The 17,014-nt window shown below is 42.0% G+C and overlaps 2 protein-coding genes across 7 annotated transcripts in view; both read right to left on the bottom strand.

Annotated features, from left to right (window-relative positions):
* LOC306783447 (histamine N-methyltransferase-like) overlaps window positions 1-6,275 on the bottom strand; it is an 18,087-nt gene extending 11,812 nt beyond the window's left edge. For 2 of the 6 annotated variants that reach the window (XM_079277092.1, XM_079277096.1), the window contains exons 1-4: window positions 4,135-4,182; window positions 3,189-3,335; window positions 2,227-2,279; window positions 841-948 (exon numbers count right to left, since the gene is read on the bottom strand). In XM_079277092.1, coding sequence (XP_079133218.1) covers window positions 841-948; window positions 2,227-2,279; window positions 3,189-3,325 — 298 coding nt within the window. In that variant the 5' untranslated portion in view covers window positions 3,326-3,335; window positions 4,135-4,182. Of the gene's footprint in view, window positions 1-840; window positions 949-2,226; window positions 2,280-3,188; window positions 3,336-4,134; window positions 4,183-6,261 lie in introns of those variants that run through there. The other 4 variants (XM_079277095.1, XM_079277093.1, XM_079277094.1 and 1 more) reach the window with 4 other exon arrangements.
* Window positions 5,564-17,014, bottom strand: LOC306783449 (histamine N-methyltransferase-like). Its single transcript, XM_079277099.1, has 5 exons — window positions 16,948-17,014; window positions 16,283-16,429; window positions 15,260-15,312; window positions 13,874-13,981; window positions 5,564-6,374 (listed from the first exon to the last, which is right to left on the bottom strand). The coding sequence occupies exons 2-5, from the start codon at window positions 16,417-16,419 to the stop codon at window positions 6,013-6,015; spliced, it is 660 nt and encodes a 219-aa protein (XP_079133225.1). The 5' UTR covers window positions 16,420-16,429; window positions 16,948-17,014; the 3' UTR covers window positions 5,564-6,012.

Below are 17,014 nucleotides of genomic sequence, written 5' to 3'. Positions count from 1 at the left end.
AGCTATAATTGAGCTAAAACAAACGCAACTTACTTTCAGCCCAGGCACAACACTGTATTAAAATATATTCACAAGTTTCCCAGAGTTATTTTTTTGAAACAATGAGAGGCGAGGTATGAGGTGGATCCTCGTGTTAATTTGTCGATGATAATCACATTTTTAGAAAGGATCCCTTTATCGTGTTTAAAACGTACTGAGCTAAACATTTAAAAGAAAAAAAAGAGATCTTGTCACCGTCTTCTTTGGATACAACTGCAATATTTTCATGTATAAATAAATTACAGTGTCCAGATGTGAGAAGACCTTCGAGGCATATCCACACAGACACAAGGCTAACATTATATCTTGTATTATATTATTCATTTAGATTGCCTCGAGGATCTGTTCTCAGTGTTTTGTAAATGTTCTGTTTGATTTGCATATTTCACCAGGATTGTCTTCTGAGACTTGTTCAATACAATTCTGGCCAGAAAGGAAGCTAAATGGTGTGAGGCAACGTGATATATAATGATGTAATCGAATGATACTTCATAATAATGGCAGAAGATGATGAAGTCTACCTCATCCATGTGTATACTGTATATTGGAGCTACTTTCTGACATGAGGGGTTGAACGAGGCTGGTGGTTAAAGGACCATCCCCCTACTACTGTAATACATGAATAACTGTATTACGAAATATATTAGCGTGAAAACAAAGGACGGCTTTAAATCATATTCTCTGTATTTCCTTTCTTTGACGTTAAATGAAATGTTTGGGGCATGTGAATATACAGATGCAGTATAAATGTGTGTGTGTGTGTGTGTGTGAGAACTACGTGTGTGCCCATAAAAACTGTACCTCTGTAGTTATTTAGCTGAGTGCTGCTGGGCTCCACCACCTCGTTATCCACCGTCACCCCTGGGTGCTTCAGACGGAGCTCGGAGAGCATCTCGAGGTCAATCTCACCTACAGGCACCGACACAGTTTCTATTTTGAAAACCCACCTATTTCTTGCAAATACAATTTTGACCTACTCTCTCCAAAGTACCCAAACTGTTGACCAATAAAAACTAGAAAAGGTGCACTCAGTAGAGCGCACTTTTCTAGTTTTTACTGATGTAATGTTTGCTTGAATGAATACAAACCATAATTGCCCACAAGCACAGCAGACTCCCACGACAGATATGCGCTCATTTCAATCCATGGAGCCAAAATAACATAGGACTACCACCAACTGCTAACAGCTAACTAGCTCTCCTCTACTAACGAACTCTGTTGTAGTAACTTGCTTAGCACAGTTTACATTCGCAAGAGTAAGAGTAGTGAGGAGTGAGCCGTCAATGACAGAATACATTCATCAATACACACCCATTCATACACTCGTGCACATACACAACCACATACATAATATCCTGGTGGAGATAACAAATGATAGTATATTTACTCAACCTGGATATCATCTCAATCCAAACGGTGCTGCGGATTTAAGCAGTAAATAGCTTAACAGCATTTGTGAGTGTTGCAGGAAATTAGACATCTTATGTTGCAATAATCTCAGAAAACTTTGACTCAAAGCTCAAAAACCAGAGAGTGATCGCTGTGATATTTCTTTCCATAGGAAGGTCATTTTGTTCTAGTTCTTATTGAAGCTGAGAGTTTGTCATGTACAGGAGTAAATCCAAGCAAAGAAGCTGGTCTGGCCAGGCGCTGATTCTTTCTGATGAGATTGAATAACACCTTGCGGGGGAGTAGTCGTCCTAATGGATTGTACAGTCCATTAGAGGATCAGTACCCTCACTTCATTGTGATACTGACATGACAGCTCAGGTAAAGTAAAAGAATGGGCATTGACAGAAGTGAATAGCACTCATGGGCACGTACTGTGGTGGGTTGGCTCAGGAACAAATGATGTTTGTATCATGAGCGCTGGAAACAAAGTGCAGTAAAACACACAGACTAGAGAGGTCACTTTGACCGCGACCAGGGTTAAAGATGAATCTGACAACTGGACGGATGCATACAAACTCTTGGCAGCAGTAACGAGGGTAAAGGTTTTTTACGGCTCCAACCATAAATGACAGCAGACCAATAGGAAGAGTTAACAGCAGGCTGAGTCATCAACGCCTCCTCACTTTCGCTGTCTGCCGCAGAAGTCACTCGGCTGTTTACTGTGTCGCAGTCACACACTGTAGAACACAAGATATAAGTTCAACTGTGAAAGCGTCCTGCACCGGGTGTACTTACCGGCTCCACTTCCAACTCCTATGACATTGAGGTGGGACTTTCCGTTTCCAATGCTGAGGAGAGAGCAGAAAAGCACTTTCAGTCTTCAGAACAGCAAAGTCTGAAAATTCACATCCTCCAACCTGCCGAATGTGACAGCGTCTGAAGCATCTCCGATTCAGAGGCTTTGATTGTTGCTATCATGGCGTGTTCTGTCACTCACCGTGTGGATTTTAATAAAACACTTTTTACATTTGCTTGTGGGGTATATCTCTCCAGGATTACTCCCCGATGTGCTTCTAAGACAGTCACAGGGTTCAGTTCTCTGCAGCATGGCATTGGCCTCACGGCTAAAGCTTATATTAAAATAGAAAAATGTGCAAGAATTGAAAATATTCCACAAACGCTTAATCAATGACATTTACATACACACACCTTGTTTAGCTGGTTCATCTTTGTATGTTAGTCGTCAAATATTTGGTTTAGTGGGCAAAACAGTAGCAAACATGATAAAACATACAATATTCACAATATTCAGTTTGTTATTTTGACTGATTTCAGCTGTCATGATTAAAACACGTTGCATGTTGGTCGATCTGAAGTTATGTTGCTTAATTCTTTCCGTGCTTCACATCTTCACACTATATTTTTGACAGATTAATTGGTTGAGGTGTATACACTCCTTTTTCTGATTTAAATCTGAAGAAAGAAATTGAATGTTTTTGACAGATACGTGCTTACCAGCGAGTGTCTAATGAGCACAAAGTTACTTTCAGCCCAGGGACAACATCACATAAAGCATATACAAGCTTCTCAGAGCTCTGTTTGGAAATAAGGAGAGGTGGAATATGAGGAGGTTGCTCCTGAGTGTTAATCAGTCTTCCTATCTGTCGTATTAATCACATCCCTGTGTGTGTGTGTGTGTGTGTGTGTAGGTGTGTGTGTGTGTGTGTGTGTGTGTGTGTGTGTGTGATGCAGATTACCTGGCCAGTATATCTGGAAGCACATTGTGGATGAAGTCCCGCATACACTGATGCTCAGAGGAGCGCTCCAGAAAAAGCTGGAAGCATTTCTGGTATCTGCTATCATCATTAACCAGACTCATCAGTGAAGATGCCATGGCAAATAAACTGGCAAAAAATAAATAAATCAGAAAATATTTCCACCAACAAAGAGGGTCAGAACTGTAATCTCTGAAATGTGTTGTTTCCTTTTCAATTTGTTTTTATTTTCGCTGAATTAAACACAGTAGCTGCTGTACAGCTTGTGGTACAGTGAGATCTGAATAAGGAGTTAAGAGTTTTGCTGTCAGATTTGTCATCGACAATAACTAAGCCTGCTGATATTTGATTACATTTAAGCAATACTAGGTTGTAATTTCATTGTATTTTGTTTTCCTATCGTGGCTAGACCTTCCATATCACACTCACTAAATTTACAAAAAATATATAGCAACAAATATACCCTTTCTCATAACAGAATGCAGTTGTTGGAGAATGATTTCCCTCCTTTGTTTCAATCATCACACACACACACACACATCAGGCTTCTGCTCTTCGCTGTGTTGAACCTGCTGGTGAACCCCCAATGTGAAACGAACTTCACTCCGCCGGATTGCTGTTATTATCGGCTACACGCTACTTCACCGCTGCACACGAGCCACGTCTCCAGCAGCTGCACGTGATATCGCGGAGATCATGCTATCAACAATGTAAACAGCAGCGGAAACAAACAGCAGCCCCACGCAGATCGAGACAGAAGCCCCGTCGGCTAACGTTACGTTGATGTGTGTGTGTGTGTGTGTGTGTGGCCGATCGGAATAAGTCATGTCGCAGCGGGTTTTTTTTTTTTTTTTGGTTTGTCATATTCATTGTGCACGTGGTGTTTAAACTACACAGATTGAGACAAAACGCGACATTGTTCACTTACATGTGGTGCCGGAGGGAGTCCGGAGAGGTCCGCAGGCTGGAATAAAACCCTCCCACTATAAATAGACCACCGCTTCCTTTAAGGAGGCCCCCAAGATACGTCAAAGAAAAGCTCGCTCAACCCAGTTATGCGACACTGTAAATGAACTACAAGTCCATTGAGATAAAAACAACTAAGAGTTTACAGGTTTGACAAAAACGTCTGCTGCGTTTGCACATTGTCTAAAGTAGACAAAACAAACATTAAATTGCAAATAAAGAATTATTGAGGGAGATTAAGTCACTGTTCTGATATATGTAAGTGAATAACTGGGCAGCAATTGCAATTGTGGCGCATGGGGCAGCTGTGGCTACAGACGTAGCTTACCATCACCGGTATGACTGGGCGAATGGTGTGCATGGATCCTTGTAAAGCGTCTTTGAGTACTTAGAAAAGCGCTATATAAAATAAAGGATTATTATTATTATTATTATTATATTTGCATTACTGTGTCTTAATATCATAGGGGTTACCACACATACTGTAATGGGGAAATGTGCAATATATATTTGAATGCATAGTGTTCACACATTAATGAATCACCAAAATATCATCCTTAAATTGTGAATTTTACTTTAAAGTCAAGTATGTGCGAGGTGTAATGCATGTAACAGGGCTGCTGAGCTTCTAACCCTGACTGATTATCTCACCATTTTCAAAGCCTTCTGCCAAAATAACTGTCTTCTCTGGTTCCTGGTTTTACAAACCAGTTGTCTGCTACGGTCTACTGATGAGCAGCTCCACTGGAGCATGTTTCTCATTCATATTTTCAGAACAAACTTTTCATGAGTTGACCCAGGGAGCTGAACCTCTCTTTACCTCCCTAGATTGAGGTACAGTGGTCTCCCCCTTTTCCTAAGAAAGGGAAAAATTAAAGGTTTCAATCTTGTTGTGTATGTGGTGCAGTCAAGAGCAACCAAACAAACAGCCAGTTATTACCATTTTACTGCAGATACCTCTGTCTGGGTGCTCGTGGTTGATCTCTGTGTTGTCATTTCAGTTCAAAGACTGGAAAATATACTTTCAGTTTAAAATTGTACCAACATTTTTGTTTCCATGTACCTTTCAACTCCTTTTTTCATGTTCAGTTGAATTTTATAGTTTGTATTGCAGCATTACAAGTCATTTCAGGGATTGCTGCTGAGTGGAGGCGATCAGTGATCTACTTATATATTTTATTTGTCTTTGATCTGCCCATCTTTGTATTTCACAGACAGTTACTGATGCTGCCCTCAAGATGGTGCCAACACTTCATACATTAGTGATATGCCTGAAGACAAATAGTGAGACCAGCTACCATTGTGCCTTTCTTTATCTAACCAGTATATTGCACATGTGACATGTCAATATGTACATCTGCAGAGACAGGGTTTCTTAGGGTATAATTACATAAAGTTGTGTAGAGTGATCATAGTTAATATAACAAAAACATACTCGTCTGGTTAGTTGATATACTTAATTTTGCATCCATAAGCCACACTAGAGACCCCAAATCAATGGAAAAAAAGGCTAAAAAGTAATTGACATGTAAATAAATAATGATGTAAATATCAATGATGACCATTGTGCGGTTAGTGAAACAGCTTTATCTAATTTGTCCAGTACAGTTGCCACCATCGTTACGTCTTTTATGTTAAAAACCTTCTGAAATGAGACTGGAAAAAATTCATTTGTAAAACAGTAATTTCAGTCCAATTTATTTGTGTGTATGACTTTTTGACTTTTGAAACAAGGCATTTCCCAGAGGCTAAAAACGTGTTACTTACATACAGTAGATTATACACTGTACAATTTGAAACGATCACCCTTAAAACACATTCACTATATGAACCGCTTGTTTTAAGTAAGCTGATCTATGACTGTCACTCCAAGGTTGTTGTTAAAGATAACTTTACCATTGGACTCCACACTACAGTCTGGGTGCCGGAGTAACTCTAAAACACCAGCTTTCAGTTCAGATGAGGCCGTCTTACTGAAGTCCAGCACCTCAGTGATAAAATCTAGCAGAAGCTCTCCCTTCTCATCCCCCTCAGTGAAACACTCGGTGATATCCATTTGAGATGGCAGCTCGTAGCTCTGGTAGCTCACCCCCTTGGAGTCCAGGAGGCTTTTGATGTCTCCAGTGGTCACACACTGACTTATCTCAGTGTTACAGAGTTGATTCCTGTAGGTCCGCCACAGTTTTTCGCAACCACTCTCACCTGGAAAAGATGACATGAAAACAAGACTAAAAGTCTACAGCCATGCCAGCTTAGCTACTCCATGAGCCTGTACTTTGGCACAGCTGTGCTTTGAGGTAAACGCTGACGTCAGCATGTTAAGATAAAACAACAATGCGTACAAACGGGTATAAGAAGCAAAAGGGTTCTCCAGTCATCTTTCAGCAATATGTAGCTGAATCAGTTGCGATCATGATTCTTTTTTCCCCTACACTTCAGCAGCACACATTTGCCCACATGCTAAAAATGTCCCCGTGGTCTGGTTAATGATGGGCAATCTCACTCTCTCCTAGAGGTTGACATTATCAACTCACTGCTCTGCAGAGAGGCATATTGGCTTCATACCTTTCACACAATTGAGCCGTTTGGCCTGAATAAAGTAGTATATTTGTCATGTTTCGTCAATTGATTACACACTGTGCAGTGACTGTAAATAATTTGGATTCATATGTATTTTATTTTCAGTTGTAGGAGTGATCCTTAGAATGAAAAGCAGACTTTCTACATATTATCTTCTCTCCAGCATCAACCAAAATGCAAGCAGGAGAACACAGTTTCCCATGACGTCTGTCATTGGAAAGAAAACCTTCTCCCACACAAGACTGGAGGTTCAGTGCAGATTATCAGCCAAAGAGTCTCCACTGACGGTGCAGTTTATGTCTTCCAACACTCCAGCCATGGACCGGAAACCAGCTCATGGTCAGCCAAGAAGGATGCCTGACGATCCTAAAGCCATTCTTTTGTTGCTTAAATTTAAAGTTACTGTTGTATGTGTTTAGCTACATTCATGTGATTATAGCTGTGTTTAACGTTTAAGTTCCATTTAGAAATTGCGTGTCCTTACTGTTAGATCCTGGGGTACTTCTGGCCCGATACGGGGCTACTTACTGACTCAGCTCTCTATTAAAAGATTGTCGAGCTGGTGTTCTTGCGAGGGAACTCGCCTGGCTCTTCTAACTGCCGTTACTCCCGACGTCTACCCTGCTTCCTCCGGTCTGAGTGCACTCGGTCGAGGGGCCACCCTGACCCCGGGCGCTCCTACCAGTCGCGTCGGTTATGGCAGCTTCCCTCTTATGGATCCGTGCTCTTGGTAAATGCCAGGTTAGGTTTTAACGGCTAGGATTACTTCTTTCTAAAACCGTAAGGGATTGTTAAGTGGATTCGGTCTCTAGGATAACCTTTCAGAACTCAGTTGTTAGACATACAATGGCTTTAACTTTTTACTGCCACGAGGAACTTTTTACTACTTGAGCAAATGAATGCACTTGAGAAATTTACTTTAAATGCAGATTAGATATTTATTGCAGGTTATATTTGGTTAGTTTGCAAGGGTTAAAGCTACAGCTCACATAAAATGTCACTACACTTGATTCGTTACGTTAATTTTCTTCTCTGATTATACTCATTAGTTTTAGTTGCCGAGACGGCTCGGTTGGAGCTGGATTTTCAAAGGTGCGATGAAAAGGTTCTTTTGGAGTTGTTAGGAGCGAAGGTCTGGCCAGACCCTCGGTCCTCCTGCTCTGCAACGGAGTCCGTTCAACAGTCCTCAAAACTCAGTACAAAGTCTTTCTCGGGCTGCTGCGTCTTCTCCGTTGTCCAGATGTTAAGAGTCGAGCAGTGGGGAGAGGAAAACCTCCGTCTTTAAATCTTATTGTCCACGAACAGCGGTCTTCTTTCCGTGAACAGAGACGAAGTCCTCAATACATCAGTTACGATCGTCCGTATCTTCTCATCTGGTGCATTTGGACAGCACCCGTGTTGAAATCCCGTCTTGCTGTTTGCAAGTTACTTCTTTTATCACACTTTTGGGCTGTCAGCCCCCTCCTGTTCAATACATGATCTCATCCCCCCCACCCTCTGGAAAGGGCGTTGGGTTCGAACATGTCCGGACATGTCCAGGCTTCATCCTGTATCATGCCTCTATGACTCATCTCTTGCGACAGTCTTTTCCTATTTTCTGCCAAGTCATCCTGACAAAACACTTTTATCGCAGCTCCGGTTACACAGGACATTTGTTAAACACTTATTACAATTGTTAAATCACTCTACTTAGTACACATTTGCTTATAAAATGATTATTGATCTCATCCTTCATCATTATTGTGCTTTGTGTCTTTTCTTCTCAACCATCATTATTTCCCCATCCCTTGAAGCCAACACCCTGCTTACTTCCTCTTTCTCCGTACTTTCTACACTCAGACTGCACTATACTCAGATACACATATTATTATTATCAGGTTTACATTTGTTAAATCACTCTATGTATTAAACATTCGTTACATATTGATTAAACATTTTGTTATATAATGATCATACACTTTATCTTTCGATTACACTTTAACTATTGATTTCTGAGTATATGCTTTATGCTTTTTATATCCTGACCTTCCCCTGATCGTGTATGCATGTTTTCGAGGCAGCTCTGTGGGCTCAACTCTTCTTGACATCCCCTTCTTGAGGTCACAGGCTGCCTCGCCTTAGCTAGTAGGAATCTCACAGGAAGTTTTTGTCGGCCAGGGCAGTGATGACGAGCACGTCGTCCTCTGGTGAAGACGGTCCTGATGCCTGCTCCCACCTGTCGATCACCACTAGGTGATGAAGGTTAACCTTGTTAACCTCTCCATACGGCATGTACTGCATATGCATGCATCCATAACCTTCACCGGTTTATGGCGCATGCGGTTAAACTCTTTTCTTTTTCCTGTGACCCGGAGTGGTTTCTGGTCTCCGGGTCCCTGCCATGCAACGGCTAGGGTGGTCGGCAGCAGGCAGACCACACAGTCATTCTTAATTTCTCTCCATTGCAACACTTCTTTTTTCTCCGGAGAGAAATCACTTCTTGCACAACCCAACTTCCTCAGGGCTCTTCCTGCCCAGAGCCCCGTAGTACTCCTTCTCATGTTAACCACCCCTTTGACATTGGCCACTCTGACGTAGGGTGGTAAATCTTGTATGTTGGTGGCCATTCTTGAGTTCCTGGTTTTCTCCTAATGCGGAACCGGCTTCAGCTGCCCCACTCCTTGGATTCCTCTTTTCTTAATGGTGAGTCCTCCCCTCCCTTTGTCCTCTCCTTCCTGCGTTGTATCGACCACACAACTCACAGTTTTTTTTTTTTTTTAGGATTCTGCGGACTTCTTTTTCAGGAATCCAGAGTCGCTGCTTTTCCAGTTCCCTTTGCGTTGGAACGGTGCCTGCAAATCCTAGTGCGCCATGCACTGCCTGCACCACCTCCTCCACGCTCTCTTCTGGGACTACCCTTCCTTTGGGCAATTCTTCCCACTTCTCGATCCCAACAAAGACAATTTGTGTCATCTGGACGAAACGATCCACTTCTTCGTTTCCTTGCCAGTGAATTTCTTCTCGCGTGTGGGCCCTCTGGTGCACCACTTCGAGCTCCATGCTTAGCTGTAATTCGGCTATTTTTCTCCATAGGTCTTGATGAGCCACTTTTTTACTTTTAGCGCTCTCAAACCCATTTTCCTCCCATATGGACAGGTCTTCGTTAAGGGCCTGAGCACAGTAATAACTATCAGTTATGACTAGCTCTTTTCACCCTTCTCTTTGCACTGCTGTTCTACTTCTCCTTTAACTGACGCCCTACTTTCTTCTTGATGTAGGTTGGTTAGGTGTTGTTGGATGGCAGCGTCCCAGGTGGTCCATCCTCTTCCGTACAGGATGACCTGATGTTGGACGTTGCCTCTGTCGTCTTTATCCAGCGTCGGTCCTCCCGATGCCGCTCTGCGTGCTCCAGCGCCGTCCTCCTCCTGGTCCTCGCTGCCATCTGGTGCCGGGTCCTGGGTCGATGTCGCTGGCACGTCCTGCTGAGTCGTCGCCGTCTGCGGGCTGCCTCCGTCGTCATTGGGTCCTCTCTGCCGTCCGGTGTCGATTCCTTCATCTGGGCCGCTGGCTCGTCCCGCTGGGTCGCCTCCGTCTGCCGGCCGGTCCCTGGAACATCTGGTCCGTTCTGCTGCACTTGCATCTTGGACTTTGTCTTTGTTGTCTCGAGTCGCCTTCCTCCCAAAGCCTCTCGTCGCGCGTTGAGGAAGGGATGGGATCAGGCTCTGGCCCCTCTACAGGTCGGGCGAGTCTGGTCGATGCTCCCCGTCGCCTGCGGCTTCTCCTGTGCTGGCTTGTAAATACCACACACAGCTTCGATTCGTGGATGTCTCGCAATCAGACTTCTTCGAGGCTTGGGCAGCTTTACTTTCTACCCAAACGCCTCACCTCAGGCCTTTTTCGTACACGAACGACAGCCTCTCTCGGCTGCCGGGGTTCTTCTTTTGGACTCAACGTACTCCTTTTCCGTCGAGCCCCACGTTGGGCGCCACATGTTAGATCCTGGGGTACTTCTGGCCCGATACGGGGCTACTTACTGACTCAGCTCTCTATTAAAAGATTGTCGAGCTGGTGTTCTTGCGAGGGAACTCGCCTGGCTCTTCTAACTGCCGTTACTCCCGACGTCTACCCTGCTTCCTCCGGTCTGAGTGCACTCGGTCGAGGGGCCACCCTGACCCCGGGCGCTCCTACCAGTCGCGTCGGTTATGGCAGCTTCCCTCTTATGGATCCGTGCACTTGGTAAATGCCAGGTTAGGTTTTAACGGCTAGGATTACTTCTTTCTAAAACCGTAAGGGATTGTTAAGTGGATTCGGTCTCTAGGATAACCTTTCAGAACTCAGTTGTTAGACATACAATGGCTTTAACTTTTTACTGCCACGAGGAACTTTTTACTACTTGAGCAAATGAATGCACTTGAGAAATTTACTTTAAATGCAGATTAGATATTTATTGCAGGTTATATTTGGTTAGTTTGCAAGGGTTAAAGCTACAGCTCACATAAAATGTCACTACACTTGATTCGTTACGTTAATTTTCTTCTCTGATTATACTCATTAGTTTTAGTTGCCGAGACGGCTCGGTTGGAGCTGGATTTTCAAAGGTGCGATGAAAAGGTTCTTTTGGAGTTGTTAGGAGCGAAGGTCTGGCCAGACCCTCGGTCCTCCTGCTCTGCAACGGAGTCCGTTCAACAGTCCTCAAAACTCAGTACAAAGTCTTTCTCGGGCTGCTGCGTCTTCTCCGTTGTCCAGATGTTAAGAGTCGAGCAGTGGGGAGAGGAAAACCTCCGTCTTTAAATCTTATTGTCCACGAACAGCGGTCTTCTTTCCGTGAACAGAGACGAAGTCCTCAATACATCAGTTACGATCGTCCGTATCTTCTCATCTGGTGCATTTGGACAGCACCCGTGTTGAAATCCCGTCTTGCTGTTTGCAAGTTACTTCTTTTATCACACTTTTGAGCTGTCAGCCCCCTCCTGTTCAATACATGATCTCATCCCCCCCACCCTCTGGAAAGGGCGTTGGGTTCGAACATGTCCGGACATGTCCAGGCTTCATCCTGTATCATGCCTCTATGACTCATCTCTTGCCACAGTCTTTTCCTATTTTCTGCCAAGTCATCCTGACAAAACACTTTTATCGCAGCTCCGGTTACACAGGACATTTGTTAAACACTTATTACAATTGTTAAATCACTCTACTTAGTACACATTTGCTTATAAAATGATTATTGATCTCATCCTTCATCATTATTGTGCTTTGTGTCTTTTCTTCTCAACCATCATTATTTCCCCATCCCTTGAAGCCAACACCCTGCTTACTTCCTCTTTCTCCGTACTTTCTACACTCAGACTGCACTATACTCAGATACACATATTATTATTATCAGGTTTACATTTGTTAAATCACTCTATGTATTAAACATTCGTTACATATTGATTAAACATTTTGTTATATAATGATCATACACTTTATCTTTCGATTACACTTTAACTATTGATTTCTGAGTATATGCTTTATGCTTTTTATATCCTGACCTTCCCCTGATCGTGTATGCATGTTTTCGAGGCAGCTCTGTGGGCTCAACTCTTCTTGATATTACGAATTAACCAACTTCTGCAGAGTAAGTAAATCAAATACATTTGTTTCAAATACATTGTTGTAAAACAATGAATCCTAATTATTATTAATTATTAAATGTATACTGCCAGTAATAGATTTTTGTATTAATTGATTGTCTAATTATTCGTATTAGTTGATTTGAATGAATTCAAACACCTTTCAACTTACCCATGCCATGCCTGGTATCAGTTTGCCTCTCTGATTGCAAAGTTTAAAAATCTGACCTTTATGTTCCAAAGTTACTTTGGCAAATGGATATAACATTCTCTAAAGACTCTAAAGTAATTGTTCTAGTCTAATCCTACAGCTGCCTGGCCAGATAATGGGTACAACTATCAGAGTAACCATGGGCCACCTCCAGTTATAATAGAACCTCCTGTTGTAATATAACCTAAATGTGCATGAACAACATGGATATATTTAGTCCTGTGGTTGCTTGGTTGCATTTAGGTCACTGAACATTGAGATCTATCCTGCTCTTCATTGAAACTAATATTGATATCATTCTAATCTTTTATTATGATTATTATTTTCCCCATTAATACATCATAAATATACTTCTCATACTGAGGAGCCTTTTTGCCCACTTTTGCACCTTGCAGACTCTAAATAGAAAAATTATATTCACAGATCAATTAACTTCACAAAAGCTGTCTCATAATTTTCACATTTCCCAACAGCTATAATTGAGCTAAAACAAACGCAACTGTGATGTCTCACAAACTTACTTTCAGCCCAGGCACAACACTGTATTAAAATATATTCACAAGTTTCCCAGAGTTATTTTTTTTGAAATAATGAGAGGCGAGGTATGAGGTGGATCCTCATGTTAATTTGTCGATGGTAATCACATTTTTAGAAAGGATCCCTTTATCGTGTTTAAAACATACTGAGCTAAACATTTAAAAGAAAAAAAAGAGATCTTGTCACCGTCTTCTTTGGATACAACTGCAATATTTTCATGTATAAATAAATTACAGTGTCCAGATGTGAGAAGACCTTCGAGGCATATCCACACAGACACAAGGCTAACATTATATCTTGTATTATATTATTCATTTAGATTGCCTCGAGGATCTGTTCTCAGTGTTTTGTAAATGTTCTGTTTGATTTGCATATTTCACCAGGATTGTCTTGTGAGACTTGTTCAATACAATTCTGGCCAGAAAGGAAGCTAAATGGTGTGAGGCAACGTAATATATAATGATGTAATCGAATGATACTTCATAATAATGGCAGAAGATGATGAAGTCTACCTCATCCATGTGTATACTGTATATTGGAGCTACTTTCTGACATGAGGGGTTGAACGAGGCTGGTGGTTAAAGGACCATCCCCCTACTACTGTAATGCATGAATAACTGTATTACGAAATATATTAGCGTGAAAGCAAAGGACGGCTTTAAATCATATTCTCTGTATTTCCTTTCTTTGACGTTAAATGAAATGTTTGCGGCATGTGAATATACAGATGCAGTATAAATGTGTGTGTGTGTGTGTGTGTGAGAACTACGTGTGTACTGTACCTCTGTAGTTATTTAGCTGAGTGCTGCTGGGCTCCACCACCTCGTTATCCACCGTCACCCCTGGGTGCTTCAGACGGAGCTCGGAGAGCATCTCGAGGTCAATCTCACCTACAGGCACCGACACAGTTTCTATTTTGAAAACCCACCTATTTCTTGCAAATACAATTTTGACCTACTCTCTCCAAAGTACCCAAACTGTTGACCAATAAAAACTAGAAAAGGTGCACTCAGTAGAGCACACTTTTCTAGTTTTTACTGATGTAATGTTTGCTTGAATGAATACAAACCATAATTGCCCACAAGCACAGCAGACTCCCACGACAGATATGCGCTCATTTCAATCCATGGAGCCAAAATAACATAGGACTACCACCAACTGCTAACAGCTAACTAGCTTTCCTCTACTAACGAACTCTGTTGTAGTAACTTGCTTAGCACAGTTTACATTCGCAAGAGTAAGAGTAGTGAGGAGTGAGCCGTCAATGACAGAATACATTCATCAATACACACCCATTCATACACTCGTGCACATACACAACCACATACATAATATCCTGGTGGAGATAACAAATGATAGTGTATTTACTCAACCTGGATATCATCTCAATCCAAACGGTGCTGCGGATTTAAGCAGTAAATAGCTTAACAGCATTTGTGAGTGTTGCAGGAGATTAGACATCTTATGTTGCAATAATCTCAGAAAACTTTGACTCAAAGCTCAAAAACCAGAGAGTGATCGCTGTGATATTTCTTTCCATAGGAAGGTCATTTTGTTCTAGTTCTTATTGAAGCTGAGAGTTTGTCATGTACAGGAGTAAATCCAAGCAAAGAAGCTGGTCTGGCCAGGCGCTGATTCTTTCTGATGAGATTGAATAACACATTGCGGGTGAGTAGTCGTCCTAATGGATTGTACAGTCCATTAGAGGATCAGTACCCTCGCTTCATTGTGATACTGACATGACAGCTCAGGTAAAGTAAAAGAATGGGCATTGACATAAGTGAATAGCACTCATGGGCACATACTGTGGTGGGTTGGCTCAGGAACAAATGATGTTTGTATCATGAGTGCTGGAAACAAAGTGCAGTAAAACACACAGACTAGAGAGGTCACTTTGACTGCGACTAGGGTTAAAGATGAATCTGACAACTGTACGGATGCATACAAACTCTTGGCAGCAGTAACGAGGGTAAAGGTTTTTTACGGCTCCAACCATAAATGACAGCAGACCAATAGGAAGAGTTAACAGCAGGCTGAGTCATCAACGCCTCCTCACTTTCGCTGTCTGCCGCAGAAGTCACTCGGCTGTTTACTGTGTCGCAGTCACACACTGTAGAACACAAGATATAAGTTCAACTGTGAAAGCGTCCTGCACCGGGTGTACTTACCGGCTCCACTTCCAACTCCTATGACATTGAGGTGGGACTTTCCGTTTCCAATGCTGAGGGGAGAGCAGAAAAGCACTTTCAGTCTTCAGAACAGCAAAGTCTGAAAATTCACATCCTCCAACCTGCCGAATGTGCGTCACATTTCGGGGCTTCTAACTGACACGTGTGAGATGTTCTGAGACAGCGTCTGAAGCATCTCCGATTCAGAGGCTTTGATTGTTGCTATCATGGCGTGTTCTGTCACTCACCGTGTGGATTTTAATAAAACACTATCACACTTTTTACATTTGCTTGTGGGGTATATCTCTCCAGGATTACTCCCCGATGTGCTTCTAAGACAGTCACAGGGTTCAGTTCTCTGCAGCATGGCATTGGCCTCACGGCTAAAGCTTATATTAAAATAGAAAAATGTGCAGGAATTGAAAATATTCCACAAACGCTTAATCAATGACATTTACATACACACACCTTGTTTAGCTGGTTAATCTTTGTATGTTAGTCGTCAAATATTTGGTTTAGTGAGCAAAACAGTAACAAACATGATAAAACATACAATATTCACAATATTCAGTTTGTTCTTTTGACTGATTTCAGCTGTCATGATTAAAACACGTTGCATGTTGGTCGATCTGAAGTTATGTTGCTTAATTCTTTCCGTGCTTCACATCTTCACACTATATTTTTGGCAGATTAATTGGTTGAGGTGTATACACTCCTTTTTCCGATTAAATCTGAAGAAAGAAATTGAATGTTCTTGACAGATACGTGCTTACCAGCGAGTGTCTAATGAGCACAAAGTTACTTTCAGCCCAGGGACAACATCACATAAAGCATATACAAGCTTCCCAGAGCTCTGTTTGGAAATAAGGAGAGGTGGAATATGAGGAGGTTGCTCCTGAGTGTTAATCAGTCTTCCTATCTGTCGTATTAATCACATCCCAGTGTTTGTGTGTGTGTGTGTGTGTGTGTGTGTGTGTGTGTGTGTGTGTGTGTGTGTGTGTGTGTGTGTGTGATGCAGATTACCTGGCCAGTATATCTGGAAGCACATTGTGGATGAAGTCCCGCATACACTGATGCTCAGAGGAGCGCTCCAGAAAAAGCTGGAAGCATTTCTGGTATCTGCTATCATCATTAACCAGACTCATCAGTGAAGATGCCATGGCAAATAAACTGGCAAAAAATAAATAAATCTGAAAATATTTCCACCAACAAAGAGGGTCAGAACTGTAATCTCTGAAATGTGTTTTTTCCTTTTCAATTTGTTTTTATTTTCGCTGAATTAAACACAGTAGCTGCTGTACAGCTTGTGGTACAGTGAGATCTGAATAAGGAGTTAAGAGTTTTGCTGTCAGATTTGTCATCGACAATAACTAAGCCTGCTGATATTTGATTACATTTAAGCAATACTAGGTTGTAATTTCATTGTATTTTGTTTTCCTATCGTGGCTAGACCTTCCATATCAAACTCACTAAATTTACAAAAAATATATAGCAACAAATATTCCCTTTCTCATAACAGAATGCAGTTGTTGGAGAATGATTTCCCGCCTTTGTTTCAATCATGTGTGGCCGATCGGAATAAGTCATGTCGCAGCGTTTTTTTTTTTTTTTTTTGGTTTGTCATATTCATTGTGGACGCGGTGTTTAAACTACACAGATTGAGACAAAACGCGACATTGTTCACTTACATGTGGTGCCGGAGGGAGTCCGGAGAGGTCTGCAGGCTGGAATAAAACCCTCCCACTATAAATAGAC

This window comes from Melanostigma gelatinosum (genome assembly GCF_949748355.1).
Source record: "Melanostigma gelatinosum genome assembly, chromosome: 10".
NCBI lineage: Eukaryota > Metazoa > Chordata > Actinopteri > Perciformes > Zoarcidae > Melanostigma > Melanostigma gelatinosum.
The sequence above is the reverse complement of the archived record's forward strand: the minus strand, read 5'-3'. Positions and strand labels throughout refer to the sequence as shown.